Here is a 19349-nt window from a genome sequence, read left to right as displayed (position 1 = left end):
TCTTATTATAGGCTCAAAATATGACAAGAGATCATGCAAACCCCTCCGTCCATTATGCTACTCACAAGGAGGCAAGAAATATATATTTTAGGTCACAGTCCATTTAATGAGTGTAACTATTTGGATGATTGCACTTCGTTTCATATAGAGATGTGTTTGATACTAAAGTTTTCATGCCCCAAATACAAGTTTTACCTCAATGTGACTTTAGGGACCCTGCTATCTAAGTCTCAGACATATACTGACTTATCGTACATTGACATATAGGGTAAAATCTGACAGATCTAGATCTGATAGAGAAATCAAACAATTATCTCATACACAGTCACATTATCCAATCACAACTACCATCCGTCATAAAACGACATGTATTGGCTCCTCATCAGAAGTACATCAGAACTGGTTGTCCTTTTTGAATGTATACAGGAGCGATTTGCAGCCAATAAGATCTGAAACAGCCTAGCTGTCCATCCAAATTAAAGCGTGTAGGGCTGCCTTATAAGTACCCTCCATCGTCTTCCATACATCATGACACTACACTGTAATCCTGCCCTCATAACATAATCCCAACAGTTGGACAGGCCACTGCTTCCCACAAGCCGCATCTGCTGTTGCTGAAAACATTATCATCATCATCATCATCATCATCACCATTTATTTATATAGCGGCACTGATTCCACAGGACTGAACTCATTCACATCAGTCCCTGCCCCATTGGAGCTTAGAGTCTAAATTCCCTAACATACACACACACAGACAGACAGACAAAGAGAGAGACACTAGGGTAAATTTTGATAACAGCCAATTAACCTGCTAGTATGTTTTTGGAGTGTGGGAGGAAACCAGAGCACCCGGAGGAAACCCACGCAAATACAGTGAGAACATACAAACTCTACACAGATAAGGCCATGGTTGGGAATTGAACTCATGACCCCAGTGCTGTGAGGCAGAAGTGCTAGCCACTTAGCCACCGTGCTGACCATAATAATTATTTGATTGGCTACAGGTTGTTACATATCCCCCTACTTGAAAACTGACAACTTTCCGGACAACAGGAGGTGTAGACTGATTTCAATATGGTGGCCAAACGCTAATCAAATGCACCCTAAAAAGGGGTCTATTAACTACAACTAAACATTTTTAGTGTTAGATATAGAGTGTCAATGTTGGACAAGCAGGCATGGGGTTAATAGACATATCAATGACGTCAAATATAAGTCCCTTTAGGGGCCAGCAGACCCAGGACATAAGAGTATTAAAGAGTACGGTAGAGTACATACATACAGACTGGCAGTCTTATGTAAAAAAAAAAGGTAACTTGTTAAGATGTATTTAATATGATTGAAAGCAAAAACCTGAGACAAACACTATAGAATTAATGTAAACTATTGTCACCAAATGTTTATTAATAGAATGTGGCTTAACACTGCCAAGATATATACCCTCAAAGAAATATTCTTCATTATCTAAATGATTTTTATCCTAGAAAAGCTTTTGGGGTCAATCATTGCAATGCCATCATTTCAGCGTTTACTCTAATAAACAAAATCTATTGAATTGTCCTTAGCAGTTATAATCTCAGGTATCTGGCCCCTTATATTGGACAGAGTTATCTGTTATGTAGCGATGTTGAGCAACTTTAGCTGTAGCTAGGCAAGTAATTAAAATGAACTATTTCCAAACCTCAAGTTTGTGTTGTTTCCAAATATCTGGAGTTTGGTTTCTAAGTGAGTCTGACAGAATGGCATTGTGCCTGTGTGTCGTACATGTACAAAATGCTGAGCTGTGAAGACCAGCTAGTCTGGTGCAATGCATTTCCTTTGCCAGGTACTGTACTCTGGCATAACATATACTAAGTTCTGTAAAATGTTAGGATAATTAAATATTAGGATATGCTGTTTATGGAAAAGTGGCACTTGGCGCAACAAAGGCTATAACCTCAGTGCAGATTAAGTGATCTAACTAAACAATTTTATGGCATGCCTCTTGAGGTTGTACAGCTGGGACATTGTCTGTTTTTTGCAGTTCACTTATTCACTGGCAAATATCACTGCCCGGTAAATAATGACGTTATCTGATCTATGGATACCTTCTGAAAATGTACACTGCATTCTAATTCTAATGCAATAAGCCATCAGAAATCAAGTTAAAATATACTTTTTAACTGAAACAAAGTGAAAACTATATTGTCTGCTTCCTTTGTTGATTTTCCTGCTATTACCAATACTTACAAAGTATTTTGGTTTAGTAAAATGGTCCAATGTTATACTGTAAATCCAATGGCACTTGTAGATTCAAAGTACACAATAATGAAGTAATACCAATGGCTTTGTTTAAAAATGTTACTTAATTTATTGTTTTTCATTGTATATTCATATACTCTGTGTGTCAGCTCTGTGAAGAGTGATATTAATGCCATTTATTATTTTCCACTAACGTAATAAAAGTTGACTTTGAGGCATACATAGGTGTGTAGGACAAGCCGTGCATTATCCTGTGCCAAAGGCCCTGCACAAGCTTAAAACACTTTTATACTCCATTTACCTAGGACTACACCAATTCTCCCTATATTCTGCATGACTGATATTGCCTAGGCAAGGACATGAGTGTTATATCACAGGAGTTAAGCCCAGTATATTACTATCAATGTTCTAGCACTAGTGTACGCAGCATAACACTGTGAAAATTTATAATGATCTGATTTTCTTGATTAATGATAACTAATATAATTGCGACGGCATTGGCAACTCATTGTTGTCCAAAGCCTCCATAGATAGAGATATCAGCCTTGAATCTTTGCTTTGGGGTATTATTCTATACATTAAAGCTTGTTACAGAGGGAGTGATTTGCCACAGGCCCCAAAGGAGGAGTTAGGTACTCAGCTGACAGTCTGCAAGAGAAGGCTGCAAATAGAATTACACATTTGTACAGCAGTGCACCTAGTTTAAAGAGATACAGGTATAGAACATATGTGTGGCAAAGTAATAGTGGGATTTAACTTACATATTTTGAAGTGGATTAGATGCATCTTTTATCACAGCTAGCAGCCAGCTGAGAGGGTGTGTCTGCAGTGAGAGTAATCAAGTAGAACACTAGTAGAGAACTAATTGTAAAGGTGGGAATGTCACTTGTCTATCAAGCTAGGGCTGTGGAAGGAATGCAAACTATTTAAACCTGTCCTTTTCATTGTTCATGTGTGACTGATGCCAGATAGTGGCTGGTGTGTAGAGAGCAGTACTCTATTAATTTAGAATTAGGGTCACAAGACAAATTTACAATAATAATAATTAGGGTCATGTGTCAATTACTTTGCCATCCTGACAATAAGGCAAAATAAAAAGCAAACCATTGTTCATGTGTGCATCACCAGAAGGGTGCCTGTTCCACAAGTTATACATACAGAATTAATTTATTGTTGAGCATGGATCATCACAGTCAAGTTTAGTAGACCCACCATGCACAAATTACTGTTTAACCTTTCGTGTAGGAGCAAGACCAAAGTAAGTTGATTTTGTAGGTACCTGCAACATGGCTGACCGAATTAATTAGTTACAATGTAAATTTAGCTAACCCAATTGACAAATTTCGGTTAGTGGACATAATTCAAACCCCCCCATCCTCTGATTTTCTGTTTACAATTTTAGTTTTCAGCTAGATCCCGCCATCATTATTTTTAAGCAGTATGCAGCTTCAAGAGAGTGAGATATGTAACCTCATGATTTTTCGGGCTAGTAAACAAATGTTGTGATTAGTATGTTTTTAGTGTCTAAGGTGTGTTCCTGCACACCTCAATCAATCATTAAGATGGAGAAACCATCATTAAGATGGACATAAGTTATTTAAAGGCTAACAAAGGTCACATTATGAAGCATATACACAGGAGAAGGCTTACCAGTGTACTTCCATCAGTCCAGCGGAAATCATTCTCAAACATCTTATCATTCAGACCAATCCATTGGTAATCATGACCCAAGCCTTTCAGGGAGAAAGTGAGAGAGGAAGAACGGCTATAATACACAATACTTTGCTAAAAGCAAAAGATAGTCTGAAAAATAATTCTGCTACATCTACAATTGCTCCAATGTAGAAAGCACTTACGGTTAACAAAATTCTGTTCTTCCTGTGATAAGATGCTGGTCAGATGACCTCCCTGTACACGACACTCTCTCTCAGCTGCATCCCAGGTTCGTCGGTGGGCAAAGTATTTGTAGCAATGGCCTTGAAATTTGTGCCAACCATAATCACAGATCTCAGTGTCTAAATTGGATTAAGACAAATTACATGAATATATTACCTTATGATATGTCTATTTTTATATAGTACTATTCAGATTTTTTTATACCAAAATACTACAATACATACTTCCCAGTAATGCTACAGTTAATAATGATTTGTGGCCAAGGCATGACGGCAATACTGTTTCTTAGAATTCTGATTAAAGCTGGAGTGTCGTCCCTATGTGCGTATATGATATAACATTCTATGCATTCTATTATAAGTACATTCTAATTTTGGAACAAGATATCAGCAGCCTGTCTACTATCTGCTTTATTTAATATCTCACATCTAGCTTGTCACAAAGTTTGTCAGAGCAGTATGGAGAGTTTATTTTAGCATGCCAATTGGCATCTTCTATAGATATAGGCAAACAGCAGTAAACAGGAAGAAAAAAGTGTTTATTAGAAGTTCTAGATTTTCATATTTATATATAATATTTTCTGCATCTGTGTTATTTTTTTTCTCTGCAAAGGTAACTGATGGCTTAAGCAATATAATTGTGCAACTGTAGCATTTAAATAAGCAAGCACAGCTACCATCTGCAACAAAACACTCAGCTGGTCCTACGTGATAAATTCTGCAAGCATGCAAATCTTATTTAAAAAACACATTAAATATATAGAAAAAACATTGTCATAATAGTTAATGTAGCTTACTTTAGTAGAAATATTACTGTGCATGACAAACAGGCTACACAATATTTTAAAATTAATGTAAATATCAGTTACTATACCATCTTTTTAAATATTAGATCATTGAAGGGGTTTATAGGTGTGAGCGAGTTTTAGAAGCTTAAAGCATATATTGTTGTATGTGAAATACAGAATTTGACAAACTGCAAGTAGTAAAACTTAATCTGAGCATTAACCCACACCCATCCTGTGGTACAATGTGGTACATGATCAATCTACTTGGCAGCTCTTTAATTCCAATGAATTTAAGACTGACGCGGCAAAATTTACTCTCCTGCCAGACGCGAGTGTCTACATCGCTAATACGGTTTTATTTTGTCTGGCAGAATGGAAATTTGGCTGGGGATACTTCTCCCAGTTCCCAAACCACTGCATAGCCCTCAGCTAAGGAAAAAGTGAAATCCAGAGATGAGGACCCAAAAATCTGTTACTTACTGATAAAATAGAAACGTTTAACCACTTACAGAAGCAGCCCTGCTGATATTTACCGTCCCACTCATACTGACAGAAGGGAGTCACTGATATTATTATCATTATTATTATTATTATTATTATATCAAATCTGCAGCAACCAATCAGAAAGTTCCACGTGAATCAAGCGTATAACTTGCTGCTATGGTTTTAGTATGGATTTTCACCTTTGAACTATGATATTAGTGAACACTCACTGGGTTTTATTCACGATATTATAGTCGCTGTGCGTTATATCAATTGTTATTGGCAAATTTTAACATCTGCAGCTCTCATGTAACCACACAAACAAAACATGTCTGAAATAAGTCAGCATTACATTCTGCTTCCTTCATCAAGGGTAATTATCCATTAAGTGAAACAATTCAAATTGAATTAAGATGTTCGTTCTTTTTCAGCAGGGGCCAGGGAGAGACACATGAGTCGTCTCCTAGCTGTGGCTTTCACCCTCCACCCATATGGTATCATTGTAATGATGGATTGCGTACAAGACCCAAGGCTCAATGACTGTGCTAGAAAATGCACTTTAAAATAAACAGGGGGCTAAGAAGCAAAGTGTCCTGGGTACAAGGCTGAAGCTTAATTAGTGTATTGCAAATGTCACCAGAAGACAGAGCAGATGGTGAGCAGAAAACAATGGCTACAGTACAAGTGGTTTTATTACAAAACAACATTTTGGAACATAAACAAAGATTTCATATCTTGATAAACTTTATAAAATTTAAAGCAACGTGGTCCTGATTTTCCAAGTAAACAGCTTTCCTTAAAATGATTTCCCACAATTGACTAGTTCATGCCCTCCTAAAACTCAACATATTGCTTTATCTTACTAAATTCTGTGCATTTCAGTCATAACTTTATACCATCAAGCAGAGTGATTTCTCGTTGTTACCCTGAGATATGACATAGTGCAATGGTGATTTCTTATAACTTACACAAACTGATATAAGAATTGCTAAACATGAAGTGCACACTATAAGAATCCAATATGATATATCTGCCAAAACATCTGTTTTCAAAGCAGAAATCACTAATTAAGTATAAATATTTAATTTTTTTATATTGAAATGCATAAATTGTCTTTTACAATGTGCTGTTCACCAAGTCATACAGCTGCCTCTCTTTAAGGCTGCTCCTAAGTAAAGATCCTAGTTTTTAAATTTGTTCAGGATGTATCTGCCCCTTCCGAGAAGGATTCAAAAGAGCCGAGAAGTTTTTTATTTTTCTGTTTCTTTTCTCAGAAAGACATAGGGGTATACTTACTAAACTACGGGTTTGAAAAAGTGGAGAGGTTGCTTATAGCAACCAATCAGATTCTAGCTGTCATGTATTTAAGTACATTCTACAAAATGACACCTAGAATCTGATTGGTGGCTATAGGCAACCTCTCCACTTTTTCAAACAAGCAGTTTAGTAACTAAACCCCATAATCTAAGACACAGTATTTGCTGTTTCATCCTAATGCTGCAGTCCTTCTGCTGTTGCTAACCTACATCCCATGATGCTTTGGCACATGGTGAATGCTTCACACACTTGCCCAACACACTCATCAGCTGTCTGTCATTCTGCTGGTTTTTCTGTAACTCTTCAAGAGCCACTGGGTCACGTGCAGTTATTGCCCCATTCAGGTGAGGTGGCCTATTCCCCTGTGTCAGGTGTGTCATAACTGAATTAGCTTTTTATTATCTTACCTTGTTCACAAACTGCTCCTGTGTAGCTGGGAAGACAGATGCACATGAATGAATTTATACCGTCAACACAAGCAGCTCCATTCTGACATGGATTTGACTGACATTCATCAATATCTGAAATAATAAGATAAGAAGCGGAGTTAAGATGTGTATCCTTAAGGTGTGGCATCAAAATGTATTATGAAAAGTAAGGCTGCAAACTCTTTCCACGTCATAAGGCCGTAAAAACCCTGAAACATTATCAGCCCATGAATGTTTCTAAACCAACTAAATATTACTTCAGACAATAAAATGCTGCCTCCAATCTGTGTAGTTGAAGGGTCCTCTTAGTGCCCCACACAGAAGTATATATACACAGTGTGATTTGTCCTGCACATAAATGCTCCTCCCACTTATATTGTAACAACCTGCGCTGAATTCATTACCTGGCATTTAAATACACACTTCGGGTATCTTTTCCAAACTGCGGGTTTGCAAAAGTGGAGATGTTGCCTATAGCAACCAATTCAATTCTAGCTGTCATTCTGTAGAATGCACTAAATAAATTATAACTAGAATCTGATTGGTTGCTATAGGCAACATCTCCACTTTTTCAAAACCGCCGTTTAGTAAATATACCCCTACAAATTCTAATTCAGCACAGTTAACCACAATAACAAAATAAGTTAGATGTTCGGGAACACCTACCTACCACAGACCAGATGGACGAGTTTATGTTGGGTATCTGTATTGTCGTTTTATTTAGTAATGGATGCAACGTGTGGCTTGCCTTATCACTGACCCAGTTTTTGGCTTTCCAGCCATTCTATAACTTGCACATTAAAGTACAGTAAATTACTATTAAGGGAAAAGCTGACAATTGTCATAAATATATATATTTTCCTTGAACCTACCAATCTCACACAGTTCTCCACTGAAGCCTGGCATACACGTGCAGACATATGAAGAAGCACCACGTGCATAACATGTCCCTCCCTGCTGGCAGGGATTTACCCGGCATGGATCTTGGGCTAGAATGAGGCAAAGAAAGCAATATAGTTAATAAATTATGTTTAAACATTACAGTATTCTTCTTTGAGTATTTATATTCAATAGCTGTAATTTTACTGGTTGGGACACACAGGGCCACCAAGAGGAATTTCATGCCCTGGTACACAACTTCTTGGTGCCCCTTCCATAGCCCCTGAAGGGGGTGTGATCACACCAGGTTGGTGTCTTCCCCCCACTACACAGGCAAGTCTGAGTACCAGTACTTTGTACCTGCTCCCCCTCCCCCCTTCTTGGTACCCCTGTGGTCAAACATGTGTTGAAAATAATATATATGTGTCTATTTCTTTCTTTTCTGTGACCAAGTGTCCGTTTATTTTAACTATGATTAAGCACATTGCAGAGGCACATAAGCATGTTGAGCAGACAGGAAAAATGAAATACAATGTGACATACTGCCAGTAGTGCCATGCAGACATTAACAGTAAAACTCAGAATTAAAATGATCCGAACATTCTAGTAGAATAGACTATATTAATTAAAAATGTTTCTACAGGTAAAGACAGACATTAATTAACATGGTGATGAATGATGAACACTATATATATATATATATATATATATATAGATATATATATATATAGATATATATATATATATATATATATATATATATATATATATATATTTTTATATATATATATATATATATATATATATATATATATTGCACAAAATGATCAGACAGGAAAACAACAAAAGCATGCTTGTGTCTTACTTGTAATATGCAGCTCTGTTCCGTCAACATTATTGCTAGTGGAAATGTGTATCTCAAGATCTGGCAGTGATGTTACGCCCTCGATGAAGCTCCCTTTTCCTTCTCTTTCCCTTTCCCTTGTTGGCTCCACAACATATTTTGGGGTAACTGATGCCTCTTTCTGTACTATTAAAGTCACTTCAGTCTCTGCAGGTTCATCAACTGACTGGATAGGTGATGTTGATGGCTTCTCTGGTTGCTGAAGAGCAGGACCATCTGTGCTAGCTGATATTTCCTCCACACTTTCCGTTGAGAAAATTAGCAGTAAAGAACCATCGGTAGATTCTTTGTCAATTTCTGCTTCACTTGTGGTTTCAGAGATTTCTCCTCCAATAACTTCTGATGCGGTAGAGGATTCAGGTATTAAATCTTGTGTACTAACTGAGATTTGCTCAGTAACATCATTTTCTTTATCAGTAGGCTCTAGTGAATCTGTTACATAGATTGACTCAATACCTGTTGGTTTGTAGGTAGCTGTAATGTCTGCACTAGCTTCTTGTCCTGAGATAACATGATGGGTTCCAGAACCAGCAGAAGCCAAAGTACTGGGTAGAATTTTTCCTGTGTAGTCAGACACACCATTGACAAGAATAACAGTCACTGGAGCTTTAGGTTCCTCAGTAGCTTCTGCAGTACTTTCCTGCTCTGTTGGCTCAATTTTTAAATATATTGTCTCATCTTCATAACTTGGACTGCTCACGCTTGCTTCTGAATAAGGAATTTCCCTTGTACCTTCAGTTACATATTTTTGTGGCTGGCTAGATGTTTCAGTTATGGTATCGGTAGCTTTCAATGAGTATTCAGTACTAATTGGTTCACCTACGAGAATCTCTGCGGTGTCTTTGAAACTGGAAGAAGATACCAATGACAAATCAGGCTGGTCTGTGACTAATTTCTCCTGTGATGTTACAGCTTCAACATCAGGGGAAAGGGTCAAATCAAAACTTTTACCAGAGTCTTCAGAAGAAACAATGCTTGGGGTAGACTGGTTCTGGGATTTCTCAACCTCTACACTGACTGTTGATGTAAAATACAACTCTGCATCTGTTGTTTCTTGCGTTACATTATGCGTGTCTATATCTACAATCTTTGCTGTTTTAGACGCTTCGACTGTTTCAGGCAATTCAATTATTGTTATGTCAGTGGTTACAGTATCATCAAAAACTTTGCTAACAAATATAGGCACTGCTGTTGTAGGTTGCTTTTTATCAATGACTTTTTCTGTGATTTCATCATCTATAAACCTATCAACACTTGTTATGCTTGTTGCTTCAATATCTTTCAGTGTGGAAACAGGAACCATTGTAACAGAGGCACTCTGTTGAATTTCTGGCTGTAGTGGTGATCTTGTGGTCTCAGAAGATATTTCTAGTCCAGATCCCTCTGCTGAACCATCAAATATGTCAGTGAAAGCTGTTGTAAGTGTCTTTTTGACATGAGGACTAAGAGTTTCAGCTATTGTGAATGGGATGACAGTAGTTTCCCTTACTGGTTCCTCTGATGTCTTTTGCAGGAAAACAGTTTCACTTGTTACAGCTTTGGATTCTATGATGGAGATACCATCCTCTGTTACTTCTGCTAATTCGCCATCTTCTGAATCTTTGAAATCTGTTTTTGAAGATACCTCAGTTTGTGGTGGTGTAGAAAGCTCAACTGGAATCAACGGTTCTGGTGTCTCTGGAGCTATTGTGATAGAGTCAGCATCTGTTTTAACAGAAATCAAAGTGGGAATTGTAGTACTAGTAAGCTCATCGATTAGTTTATCTTCCCCAGAGCTTTGCCCTGAAAATAACTCTGTAAACTCTTTTTTTTCTGGTTCAGCTGTGGATTTTATTATTTTATAGGTGTCTACATCAGTTACTTTTGCAGTGGAAACAAAAGGACTGGCTGTTTCTTCAAGACCCAACTTGTCAGTCCCAAAGGAAACTTCTTGGGGGGATAATGACAAATTGTCTGCTGGTTGTGTAACTGATAAATAATCTAAGCTTGTTTTCTCTGGGCTCTCAGTAGACTGTGCATCAATTAAACGGTGAGGGCCAAATGTGCTACCATCTTCTTTATATTCTGTAGTAGATGCAATAGATTCTGTTTGGATTTGATCCACCTGTTTAGAGGTGTAGACTTCTATTACAGTTGTAGTACTGATATCAACAAATTCTATTCCAGATCCTTCTTCATATACTTTCTCTGTGGGCACAACTGTCTCTTGAGGTGTAGCCAAAGTCGACTTTAATTTCAATTCTTTCTCTGGCTCTGGGGTTAATGACTGAGACTCCTCTGTAATTTTTGTGCTAGATTTATCATCCAGAATGAATTCAGAAGTGATGGATGTGGGACTAATGACTTCACTTATGGTGTCATTAGGTTGAGACAGAACCCATATGCTACTGATAGTGCTTTCTTCCATAATTTCTAAGGCAGGCGTTTCAGTACCAACAAAGTAATCTTTTTCATCTTCAACACTTATAGGAAAAGCTGTTGCCACTTTTGTTTGCAAAGCTTCTTCTGTAAATGATTTTGTTTCATCTGTCAATACCTGAGATGAGCTAGAGCTTAGACTAACATCTATTTTTTGGGTCAAGCTTTCCAAATCACTAACAATGTCAATCTTTTCTGTAGGCAGAATGTCAGTACTAATGTGTTCTAACTGTTCTTTTGAAACAGAGATTGTAGCAGAGGAATCTGTGTATGGTTTGTCTTTCTCACCAGAACCTTCATCAGTTAATGGTGAATCAGTGGTGATCAGGTCTTGTGGTACAAAAGCTGAACCTTCGACTGGCAAGATGCTGTCATCAGGTGGAGAAATGTCTTTAGGTTTTAGTACTCCAGATTCTTCAGAAGTAAACTGACTTGGGTCAATGGTTCCAATGCTAGTAGCATAGCTTACTGTAATTAATTCTTCAGATTTGATGCCTGATGATGGTACATGGCTTGTAATTAAGCTATCAGTGGAAATGGTCCTTAAATCACCAGAGCCCTGATCAATAAATGATGATTCAGTGCTAGTGAGCTTTTGAGGAGCAGAGTCCGTAGTGTGTTCTAAGATAACTCTAGGTTGCTCTGTGATGTCTTCATCTGCTTTGATCTCAACTTCAGATATTTCTGTTTTAGCTGTTTCTACAGACTCAATAGTTGGTTGATCCACAACATGTGACTTTTCAGATTTTGTTTCGGTTTCGGTTCTTGCAAAAGGTGTACTAAACAAAGTTTCTATTTCTATATGATCAACAAATGAAGGGTGGGTGCTGATTTGTTCTTTTAACTGTATTGAACTTGTTTGAGTCTGTAAACTTTCCCCAGATTCTTTAGTTAAGGAAATTGTAGTTAGAAATTCACTGTATTCTCTAGACTCAACCTCAGGTTTTTTTGTAGACAAAATTATAAAAGAGTCTTCCGTCTCTCCTGAGCCTTGATCAGTAAATGAAGAAACAGTGCTGACTTCTTCCTTTATTTCTGCCTCACTGGATTCTGTTTTTAAGCTTAATAGAGATTCTTCTGATGGACTAACATATTCGTTGTATTCTTTAGAAATGACCACAGTTTTTGTTTCAGTTGAAGACGTTGTAAATAGTTTATCTTGTTCTCCTGATCCTTGTTCAGGAAAAAAAGTGTCACTAATGTCTACTTGTTGAGAAGTGACCTCTGTGATTGGCTCCTCAGTGCTGAAGGTGGATAGGCCTGATAAGTCTGTGGTAGAAAGTACACAATTATGTGTGCCTAATTTTATAGCTTCTGATATCTCTGTGAAAGGTGTTTCCAATTCATCTATTTCAGTTGTCGATCTTTCTATACTCTCTGATAATGTTACAGCAGGCAGAGCTGTAGTAATATGTACAGATTTTGGATCTGTTTCGGATACAGAGCTGCTCATAACTGTGGGCAATTCATCACCTGAGCCTTCCTCAACAAATGGCAACGCAGTGCTAACAAATGTGCCACTGGTGTCAGGAAGGATAGGACGTGATGTGACCTCTTTAACATCAGCTTCAAGCAATTCACTGGATGTTGACAATGGTGAACTAGTAACTGCTTCATCCACTGTTTCTGTATCAGTTTGAAACTGAAGAGCCTTAGCAGTACTTGTTGTATCAGCATCAGAAGTAGACTCAAAATCATCAGAGCTAACAAGATCTCCTTTTCCATCAGGTAAAAGTGTTTTTATATCTTCTGCAGAAATAGAAGAAGTAGTTGTATAAAATTGTGAACTGATTATTTCACTTTTTGCATGTTCAGAAAGCTTAGAAGTAACTAGTGTCTCATCACCCGAACCCTCTTCTAGGAAAGATGATAAAGTGCTAATTCTTTCTGTGGTTGAATCAAAAATCGCTTCTTTTATGATTCTGGTAGTGGTTTCCAGTAAGGATGGTGATCTTTGATCATCTGATGTGAGTTTTGATGTGGCTGTACTAAGGACTTTAGTATCTTCTTGACTCTTTGAAGTCAAATCGTCATCGCCCGATCCAAATAACTGATATGCTTCTTCTTTCACGGTTGGCATTGATGAAGTATACTTAGATGAAATAGGAACATCTGAAAAGGTTGCAACTGCAATAGTTGGTTCAGGCTTATATTCTTGTTCCGTTTTTTCAAGCAATTCAGATTTGCTAACTGATGGTGGTGCGTGGGATGTAATCAGTAGATCAGCAACTGTGCTCACCAGATCTCCTGAGCCTTCAAAAACAAGAGATGGTTCAGCACTAGTAATTTTTTGAGGTGGAGAGTCTGTAGTGTCCACTGTGATTCCGATATGTGGTTCTGTTGTGGCATCAGTTACTTTTATCTCAACCTCAACTATTTCTGTTTTTGGTTTGTCTACACTCTCCGTAGTTAAAGACGCAGCACTTGTGTGTTCAGCTATATCTACTTCTTTCTTTGAGCTATAAGCTGTAACAGTGGTAGGTTCTACTGTGACAACAGACTTCAATTCCGTCACAACTGTCTTAATGGAATCAGTGTGCATCTGTTCCAGCTCATCTTGCGATGTTGTGCTTGATACATCTTCACCTGCAACATCTAGATCACTTGAGCTTTCTTTTGTTACCTGGGTACTAGCAAAGACTAGGGTCTCTGTTGAAACGTAAGATTTTGTAACTGTCTCAATTCCTCCTGTAGAATATTCCTTAAGTGTAGATAGCTCTTCAGTAGTATCATCTGTACCTGACCCCTCAACCTCATCAATTAGCTGTTTTCCTGGTGTCTCTTCAGATATTTCAGTGACTACAGTACTGGTTTCTGCAATGGTAGATAGAGAATGAAATTCTGATGATACAACAGTCCCAGCTTCCATGGGGGCCTGCGATGAGGATTCTTTACTTTCTTCAAACACTTTAACAGGAGTTGTTACATTAACAATTAACTCTGTTTCAGGTTCCCCAGAGCCTTCCAGAAGAAAAAATGCAGTTGAACCCTGCGCAATTTTCACTGGACTAGTTGTTGTCACACTAAGTTCCACTTGAGAATCAGTGATTGCGGAATCATCTTCTTTCAGGGATATTTTTGTTGTAGGTGGTAATGTTACTCCACTCAAACTTTGTGTAATTGTTTCAAGTAGTACTTGGGTTGGAAATGACTTAATAGCATCTGTTGCTGTGTCCGGTTCAAAACTCTCACTAATTATAATGGTTGGTTTAATAGTACTAACATCAGAATCTGCATCTTCAGATGATTCATTTGTAAATATAGGAAACTGTTCTTTTGTTTGAGATAGTATTTCAGATTCTTGTGTTGTTGACTTCTCAATCTCCAGTGATGACTGGGTAGTCGGCAGATGTTTAGTTGTTAGTTCTATATCACCGCTTGACTCAGGTTCTTGTATTTCAATATTAGTTAGGTCAGTTGCATCTGTTTGCAGTGGGCCTTGCTCAGTAACCTCACTCGACTGTGTAACTGATGCATTTACTGATGGCGTAACACTTTCAACCAGGTCCCCCTTAGCCTCCTCAGCTTTTAAATGCTTTGGTTCTGGAGTAATTTCCTGTTTCCCATTAATAAATTGTAAAGATGGGGATGGAGCAACAGCAGTAGAAGTGTCACAATCAGCTTCCTCCTCTGAAGAACTTGAAATTGGGGGTAAAACTATCAAATGATCTTCTTCAGACTCATCACTTGTTTTATTTGTATGATAACCCATACCAAGAAGAATTTCATCCACTGAGCCTGATAAAAAACAAATAATGATTTTTAGCCTGTGAGTGTGTTAATGTTCACAATCACACAAATGACAGTGTTCAGTAATATATGACTGCAATATCAACAATGAATTGTACCTGTAGTTAATAACCATGTTTTCTTATGAATGAACATGATAGACAAGGACAGTGTAGCAAAGCAGACAACATTATCAAACGATGAGGTGGCGATCTGGTGCAAGCAACATGATTCATTCTTAGCATACATAGTAAATTATACTTTGTCTTTCTTTTGCTTTAATTTGTACTATATATCATTTGCTTATTTTCTATCTTTAGCCTCAGGGCTCCATTATTTTCTAGTAAATGAGTGTTTGTACAAAAATAAATAGATATATCTTTCACCTACTGCTTACTCTGCAAATCATTACAAGCATTGAGTAAATCATGACAGCAGGGGCCTCTCCTGAGCGCGCCCAGTTCAATGCCTGCACCAACTCATAAGAGGCTCCTGCTCTGCTCTTTTGAGAGCAAAGCAAGGACCTCGGAGGGGGAGGGGAGGGGTCGATGCTGCATTGCTGGTCCCCATCACCTATGGGCTACATAGCTGCCGCACCCCCTGGACCATTGTAATTCCATTTTTGATGTATCCATGCAAATTACTCAGCCCAATCCAGAATGATAATCCTATTTGTGATTATAGTGCTATTTTGGTATTCATTTCATGCCATATTGGAGATCTTTAAAACAAATAGCATTTATTTATTTGAATTATTGATTAAAAATAGAACAAATGGGAAAATGGCAGATAGTTCTGGTAAACAGACCACGCTATAAACATGTATATAGATGCCATCCCTCAAAGATTGTGGGTACCTTAGTTGCAGACTACAGAAACCTCTACAAATGATATATTGATATGTATTCAAGCATTCACTCAATACCTTTATGATCTAACTTCCATATGACAATGCATAATTTATTCTAGTAATGTGTGGTGTTGGTGTTATATGATAAGTTTACACAATTGTTATTATGTGTTGTTTTATAAACCTATGAAATGATATTTACGTTTATAAATGACTACAGAAAAGCCATAATAATTTGGACATCTGCATAACTATTTAGGCAGTTATCTAAATTGTTTACAAATCTGGCTGATTCCAGGGAGACTTGCATAGACCTTTGTGAGTATACAAAATACGAATTTTAGACTTGAAACTTGAATAATAGCAGAATGCAATGATCAGACATACACTCTTCAACAGCTGTCAGAAAACAAGTTAGCTGAATATCATACACAGTGGGTGGGCAGTACCCTTATTATTCTCAGTTGCTCAGGCTAATCCACTAGAGTGTCTCCATAAAACACACTAGCCCTTAGTCTCTGCTTGCAGAATGTTTTTAAATTACACTCTTCCCACAGGCACTGGATTGAATAGATTATTGGCTTGGAATGGAAAAAAGACACCTGTGTCAGTAGATATAACACATACAGACATCTGTTTTCCATAGGGGTTTTTATAACCTGGGAAGCACTTTATTTAATAGATGGACAGACTAGCACTGTTTTATGAAGTGGGATTTTGCATTCAAAGGATCATATTACTAATTGTTTGGTGTACGCTCATGTGTCTCTTTAGAAGGTCTATTATGAAGTAAGCACTGGTCCCAACCTCTGACAACGAGACGTCTGCTCAGATATTGCATGCGACCATGATCTAAGCACATATGACATAGAGACACCACCTATACGTCAGTAAAGCTAAGCGATACCTACTGTCAGAGGAAAGAAGAAAGTGGTATCTTCTCATTTTGCACAATATGTTGTTATTTTGAGCCAGGGGTGACTTTGTGATTTAGTGCACAGATTTTATGTTGCTGGGAGACCAGTATTGTTTTCTTGAGACCTTTGGATAAGTTCCTGACTACCAAAATTACAGGCCCTCCAATATGACCCCTTTTTCATAGTACAAAATGCTCTGCTCCCAAACATCCCACTTAATTTCCTACTTCAGTAACCAGGGCTGATTTAATTGTTGAGAAGAGTGTTTCAAAACATGCATTAATTAGTCCAGCGCAAGTGACTGCTGCAGGAAATTAAGTGGGAAGTTCAGGATCAGAACATTTTGTAATAGATAGAAGGGGTCATGTTGGAGGGGCTTGAAATTAGACTTTGAACTTGACTGGGCAGAGATGTGGCTTAAATCTGTGTCCAGGATTAAATAAAATAATATACTCTGTAAAATATTATACTTATTTGGACTTTCTGGGAGATTATTAGTCAGTACAGAAGTGAACCCATTTCCCAACCAATGTACCATCATCACAAATGTATATAACAATGATATTACATAGATAACCAGGAGGGGGCGGTGCAGCAACTTGAAAACGATGACAGCAATTTTTAAGTCATATTCACCCACTTTCCCACGAAATGTACCCCTCCATAGAAGCAAATGTTCTTAATGTAGAGAACAGAAACAAACATCTTGCTATACCACAAAGCCACCTATATTAAATCATTTGTCCTTTATTCCATGAACTATACAGCTAACATTTAAATGCAAGCAGTAAGCTACTTAGAGAGAGAAATCTCCCTCCTATTGTATTGAATGCCTGAGCTTGTTGTTGCACCCAATTTGTCATATATGGCGGAAGAGACTGTATACTTAGGTTTGTCATTCACAAAGAGCACCTGACGTACACTGCAAAACATCCTGATTTTACCCCAGTGCCCCTGGATGATACCACAGCATCTTTCTAAATGAACTCCTATTTTCCACTCTTAGGATACGTCTCATCAAACAAGAAGTGCAGCTTGGTGTTCATTGCAGAGATGCACTGTGCAAATGGCTTTAGTTAATAATGACAGTAGACATGGGGATTATTGTTTTTTTACATGTGGGAATTATGTGTATGTGAGAAGCTTTCTACTACATTGCTCAGAGTACACCTGGAAAGTCCCTCACTGCAGAAGTGTAACATGAAGGAGCAAAACAGGTCCCACCCAAAGACCGCCAGTTCTGAGCTGATGCAAATTTGACGTCCTTTCGCAGACTGGGAAAGGCTTTTACACTCTTTTATTTCCTTTCAATAATCTTGCTCCATAAAAATAAATCTCATTTCATTGCTGCTCTTCAACATGAAGACCACCAATGACCTTTCTCCGCACTTTGCAGCGAACGCCTTCACTCCGGTCAACTCCTCCTCTCTGACTGTGGACTAACAGTAGGAAAAGCACTATGCAGCGCGGAGCACTTAGCGCTATATCCCAGTTTGATTTACTTTTCATTTCTCTTTACTTCTAATACCAGTATACATTATGTTGACAAGTTTACAGTAAGTAAGTATAAAGCAGTCAAACATTTCCTATAATAGCTCTCTCATTTCAAAAGAAACCTCACATCTGTATTTCCCACCCTCCAGGCTGAAGTCTGGGACATGTGGTAATTGCTTTTCAGAAGCCTATCTCAGAGTCATCACCTGGACATGAATATTAAAAGAAATATCTCAAGCATGAAAAGCACTAACACTACTGTGGGAAAAAGTGGGATTAAAGTCAAGCTCACTCCCAGAAAGCCCCTACAGTGGGTGTAACTTTATATACTTTTAAGGGGAATGTCCATTTGCCAGTGAGCAATGTGGTAATTTTGTAGTAGCACTAATTGTACTCCATATTCCCATAGGTTCTGTAGATATGTGAGTGCTGCATGACTTTTAGCATATTAGCATATCAGCGTCATGCTAGGCATGCTGGGACATGTAGTCTTACAAGGAGCTCAAAAGACACAGGTTGCCTAAGTCTGCTGTAAAATAGTGATGATTTATATATGCACTGGGTGTACAAGGAACTAAAGAATACTTCAAGTGTGTAATCATTGTGTCAAAGTGAGATGTTTCCTTGGTGACAAACAAAAGACTGGAAGGATTGTGTATGCTTCCTAAGAACTGTATGTTGTATAATGGCAACACATCCTTGTATCTAAGGAAGCTTACAAAAGATGTTAAAATATGGGAAGCCCTCAAAATGAAACCCCTTAAATTGTGAATGGAGACGGGTGATCTCATAAAATAGGATTCAGCTTGTTAAGCACACTCAATACAGCAGAGAAGAGAATAGAATTAGTCTATTCAACCTGTTTTATGAAAGATTTTTTTCTAAGCTGTAAATCGACTCCGGTGTCCTAGTGAAATCTACTCTGTTGTGGGAGAATCAGTAAAATCCAGTAGTGACAAGTTTCTAAATACCCCTCAGACGCCAAGACTACATGAAGTATGCC

The 19349-nt window shown here is 37.9% G+C and overlaps 1 protein-coding gene across 1 annotated transcript in view; it reads right to left on the bottom strand.

The window, feature by feature from the left end:
• Window positions 1-19349, bottom strand: part of VCAN (versican) — a 93832-nt gene that overhangs the window by 20990 nt on the left and 53493 nt on the right. Inside the window, exons 8-12 of the mRNA XM_075180463.1 lie at window positions 8900-15094; window positions 8028-8144; window positions 7135-7248; window positions 4101-4259; window positions 3895-3977 (exon numbers count right to left, since the gene is read on the bottom strand). Of these exons, the coding sequence (XP_075036564.1) occupies window positions 3895-3977; window positions 4101-4259; window positions 7135-7248; window positions 8028-8144; window positions 8900-15094 (6668 nt within the window). The remainder of the gene's footprint in view (window positions 1-3894; window positions 3978-4100; window positions 4260-7134; window positions 7249-8027; window positions 8145-8899; window positions 15095-19349) is intronic.

The sequence above is a fragment of the Mixophyes fleayi genome, chromosome 1, assembly GCF_038048845.1.
Source record: "Mixophyes fleayi isolate aMixFle1 chromosome 1, aMixFle1.hap1, whole genome shotgun sequence".
In the NCBI taxonomy this organism is placed as follows: domain Eukaryota; kingdom Metazoa; phylum Chordata; class Amphibia; order Anura; family Limnodynastidae; genus Mixophyes; species Mixophyes fleayi.
The sequence above is the reverse complement of the archived record's forward strand: the minus strand, read 5'-3'. Positions and strand labels throughout refer to the sequence as shown.